Raw genomic sequence first — 4,364 nt, forward strand, 5'->3', positions numbered from 1 at the left:
CCATACATGCACCATTTTAATCTGTCGTCGTCCTAGTATTACTATTATTTTATGTCAAATTCATACAGGTATATACTCCCTCTGTTTCTAAATATAAGATGTTTCAGAGATTTCAATGCGGAATATATACGAATGTATAGCGCCATATTTTAAAGCATGGATTTACTTATTTTGCTTCCTATGTACTCCGGTATTGAAATCACTAAAATGACTTATATTTAGGAACTGAGGGAGAGTAGGGCGTTTTGGTGACCGAGCTCCATGGAGCCCTTTATTTTTGAAAAATTCAAAATTCAAACTTTTTGACTTCAAAAAATTCTGAAAATAAATATGCAACTATACACGGATGAAATGTATGTGTGTGTAAAAATTCAAGATGAAATACTTTGAAATACGACCTATACAAAAAAGACTAATTTCGGGACTTTGAGAATAAATAGTAACATGTGTTAAAAAGCCTCAGATTTGTCTTTTTTGCACAGCCTTTATTTCAACGTATTTCGTTCTAAAAATTTACACACATGTGTGTTATGCCTCCATGTATATCTATAATTTTTTTCAGATTTTTTTGAATTGTAAAAATATGAATTTCCATGAATTTTGTGTTTTTAAAAAACCGGCCTTCATGGAGGCCGAGCTCCAAAAGGCATTTTCGAACTGAGGGAGCACTATTATTACGAGCAATGCTACACCTACGTAGCAATCATACGCAAACTAACCTAATAGCTTAGGTGGCTTTTTTCTGTTAGAGGAGATTAGGGGAAGGGACCCACCCAGCTGAAATCAGGGGGCAGAGGGATTAGTAGTTAGTTAAGTTACGTAACAACACGTAGGATATTACGTAAGTGTAGCATTTTTGCTATTATTACTACCCACCAACACATGCATGAGACATGCTCGGTTGAGCTCTCCATCACAATTCACACAATATGTCCAAGTCGAGGCCGTGTGCATGCATGCGCAAGAATTTCGTCCCCTTCGATCCATCGACCGCCGGGGACGTGACGAAGACACGGGCAAGAGGCGTGGATGAATCCGGCGCGACCGCTGGCTGCAGAGAGTCGACTGCTGGTAGCAATGGCCTTTTGGAGGTGCGGTGCGGCCTGTGCGGTGATACGTGGAACCTTCCTGTGTTCTCCTCCACGTGCGTGCCTCATCCCACCCCGTGCCAGCGTCGCTGACCTGACCGCCCCGCCCGCCGGCGCGCCACTAGCACCGGTCGGTCGGTTGGTCGATCCATCAGCTGGCTAGCCGCGCGTGCGTCCTCCACTCGGGCCATATGTCTATAAATAAGCTGGCCACGCCCACGATGCGATGCATATACATTCACTCGCCATTCACCACCATCTCGCACGCGTCTTGGGAGCTTTGCTGGCTTCGGCGGTGGAGACGAAGAAAGAGAGAGTTGTTGCCATGGCGACAACCGAGGTCAGCATCCAGATGGCGGGGGTACTGGACGGCCAGCCGGGGTGTGCTCCGTCCCCCGAACCGCTTCTCCTGCGTGTCCCGTCGCAGGCCGCCGGCGTTTCTTCGATGGAGGCTGCGGATGCCGTCGTTTCCGGCGGCAGGACCACCAAGAAAGCGGCCGCGGCTGCTTACGCTGAGACGCCGAGCTCTGTCTCGTTCAGCGTGCCGGGTTCCCCGTCGGGACTCCACCTCGCGCAGATCGGCATGCCGCCGTCCGTCCGCGACAACGTGGGCGCCCCTGCGGTGCCGCTGAGCGAGTCGAAGGTCGAGCGGGTTCACCACCCGGCCGTGCCACCGAGCGTGTCGATGGTCGAGCGGGTTCACCACCCGGCAGTGCCGCAGCTGCTGAAGCAGGCCCGGCACCACTCGCAGCCGTCCTTGGTTGTTAGAGTCGGCGGCGAGGTGCCGGCGGTGCTGCGGAGCGACAGCATGCGGGAGCGAGACCGGCGGTTTGACCAATTCAAGACGTTCTCTGGCCGCCTTGAACGACAGCTCTCCAGCCTCCGTGGGGTGCCACAGAACACCGACGTGGAAAAAGGTGCGGCATCAAAGATCTCAGAGGAGGACACCGACGAGGACGATGAAGTGCCCACCGCCGACCGCTACTTCGCCGCGCTCGAAGGACCCGAGCTCGAGACACTTCGGGTACGTACCACGTCACCGCGTAGCATTCCAGCAAAAAGTTTACCACTCCTTAATAAAACTTCTTTGTGTCTAATAACCTTGTGAACTTGCAGTCGACAGAGGTGGCCGTGTTGCCTAAGGACGAGACATGGCCGTTCCTGCTCCGATTCCCCATCAGCGCCTTTGGGATGTGCCTTGGCGTGAGCAGCCAGGCCATGCTCTGGAAGACCCTTGAGTCGGAGCCCTCCACCAAGTTTCTTCACGTGCACCCTGCTACCAACCACGTCCTCTGGTGGATCTCCGTCGCCCTCATGGTCGTCGTCTCCATCACCTACCTTCTAAAAGTCGTTTTCTACTTCGAGGCCGTCCGCCGCGAGTTCCACCACCCCGTGCGCGTCAACTTCTTCTTTGCGCCATGGATTGCCTGCCTTTTTCTTGTCAAGGGTGTGCCGCATCCGGTCTGGGAGATCCACCACGCCGTCTGGTACTTGCTCATGGCGCCCATCCTGTGCCTCGACCTCAAGATCTATGGCCAATGGATGTCTAGTGGTGAGCGGCGCCTCTCTAAGGTAGCCAACCCATCCAATCACCTCGCGATCGTCGGCAACTTTGTCGGCGCGCTTCTCGGTGCTAGGATGGGCCTGCGGGAGCTGCCCATCTTCTTCTTTGCCGTCGGGTTGGCCCACTATGTCGTGCTATTCGTCACTCTCTATCAGCGGCTCCCCACGAACGCGCAACTCCCCAAGGAGCTCCACCCAGTGTTCTTCCTTTTCGTCGCCGCACCTAGCGTTGCTTCCATGGCATGGACGAGGATCTGTGGAGAGTTCAACGATGGTTCCAAGCTCCTTTACTTCGTCTCGCTATTCCTCTACGTGTCTCTGGTGGTGCGCATCAACATCTTTAGGGGCTTCAAGTTCTCACTGGCATGGTGGGCGTACACATTCCCGATGACGAGTGTGGCCTTGGCGACGGTGTTATATGCATCTGAGGTAGACAACATGCTGACACGGGCACTAGCGGTCGGGTTGTCAGGGATTGCCGTTGTCACGGTCACCGGCGTGCTAGCCACCACCATGTACCACGCCTTCGTGCGGAAGGACCTCTTCCCCAACGATGTATCCATAGCCATCACGCGACGAAGGCCCAAGTTTAGCAAGATCCTCGCGCACCTTCGGTCGTCGAGCTCTGATGTCAAGGAGCTAATTCTCTCCATCCCAAATTTCAGTTCCAATTCCAAGCAGGGCGCATGCTGCGATGACGCCGGCTCCAGCTACAAGACGAGCGGCAGTGTCGGCGAGTCTCCTGTGGCACACGAGCACGGAAGAGCAAAGTGTTAGGAGGTCCATGCACGACATGGTGCATGTAGGCACGGCTAGCTTATGTTGATTAGTAGTACTTGTACAGAGTTCTCTGCGTTTTTTCTTCATTCTTTTTTTTCTTTGTGAACTTGCTGCAGTACATAGTTGAAGATTGGGAGTGGTATCCGTGAGCAATTTACATTGCGATGATAGTGATATAATTGTCGGGCTTAACGGTTGAGTTTGTAAATTTAGTGGTTATACTTTTTTCTTCAGAAGTAGAAAAATCTCAGTTACATTTCTTAACTCTATTCTCGTCTCAAGTAACTACACAGACCTGAAAATTGGAAGGACATTTCACCAAAGGTGTATCAATAAAATGGATGGCTTAGTGTGTTGCAACTTGCAACTTTGGAAGGGAGGTTTCCAAAGTTTGAAGACAGCGCACTATTTGCAAAATCATTTTTTATGTGTGACCGTGACATGCTTTCCACATATCGCTCAAAACCAAGGTTACCGCTGACGGCGCTCTCTCAGACTTAGCTTTGCTTACATTTTATTTTAATTAAAACATAACTTTACTTACATCTCCTTTCAATTAAACATATCTTTGCTTAGATTTTTCTTTGAGGGGTGAAACCAAACTTTATTACTCAAAGTCTACATAAACTGGGATACAGAAGGGATCATGGGGTTCGGAGAACCAAACGTGCCGCCCTTGATCCAAGGAATGTGAGAACTTGCTAAACTATCAGTATAGGTGTTCGTTGCTCCGTAACTTCATCATAGCCTCCGATTCGAAGCAGGTGGAAACGACGTACACAATGAGAGTCGAGGTTTTTCTTTCAATTAAAACATAGCTTTGCTTACAAGCAAAGAGCCCTAATTCCATCTCCTCATTTGGGCTTTAGGCTCACCGGATAGTAGGCTTTTGGTGGGCCGTGTCTACTAGTTCTGACTACCATACAGTTACTA

The 4,364-nt window shown here is 50.6% G+C and overlaps 1 protein-coding gene across 1 annotated transcript; it reads left to right on the forward strand.

Moving 5' to 3' along the window:
- The first annotated feature begins 1,338 nt into the window (after positions 1-1,338).
- LOC123182656 (S-type anion channel SLAH2-like) lies at positions 1,339-3,623 on the forward strand. The gene is made up of 2 exons (XM_044595307.1): positions 1,339-2,112; positions 2,205-3,623. Exons 1-2 carry the CDS (start codon positions 1,414-1,416, stop codon positions 3,426-3,428), a joined length of 1,923 nt encoding a protein of 640 aa, XP_044451242.1. The 5' UTR covers positions 1,339-1,413; the 3' UTR covers positions 3,429-3,623.
- Positions 3,624-4,364: the final 741 nt, after the last annotated feature.

This window comes from Triticum aestivum, chromosome 1A, assembly GCF_018294505.1.
Source record: "Triticum aestivum cultivar Chinese Spring chromosome 1A, IWGSC CS RefSeq v2.1, whole genome shotgun sequence".
Classification (NCBI taxonomy): Eukaryota; Viridiplantae; Streptophyta; class Magnoliopsida; order Poales; family Poaceae; genus Triticum; species Triticum aestivum.

What these genes read in the sequence shown, in the direction of transcription:
- LOC123182656 (XM_044595307.1), top strand. Translation starts at nt 1,414, where the DNA reads ATGGCGACAACCGAGGTCAGCATCCAGATGGCGGGGGTACTGGACGGC. An exon ending in CCGAGCTCGAGACACTTCGG is followed by an intron (nt 2,113 to 2,204) that starts GTACGTACCACG and finishes GTGAACTTGCAG; the next exon opens with TCGACAGAGGTGGCCGTGTT.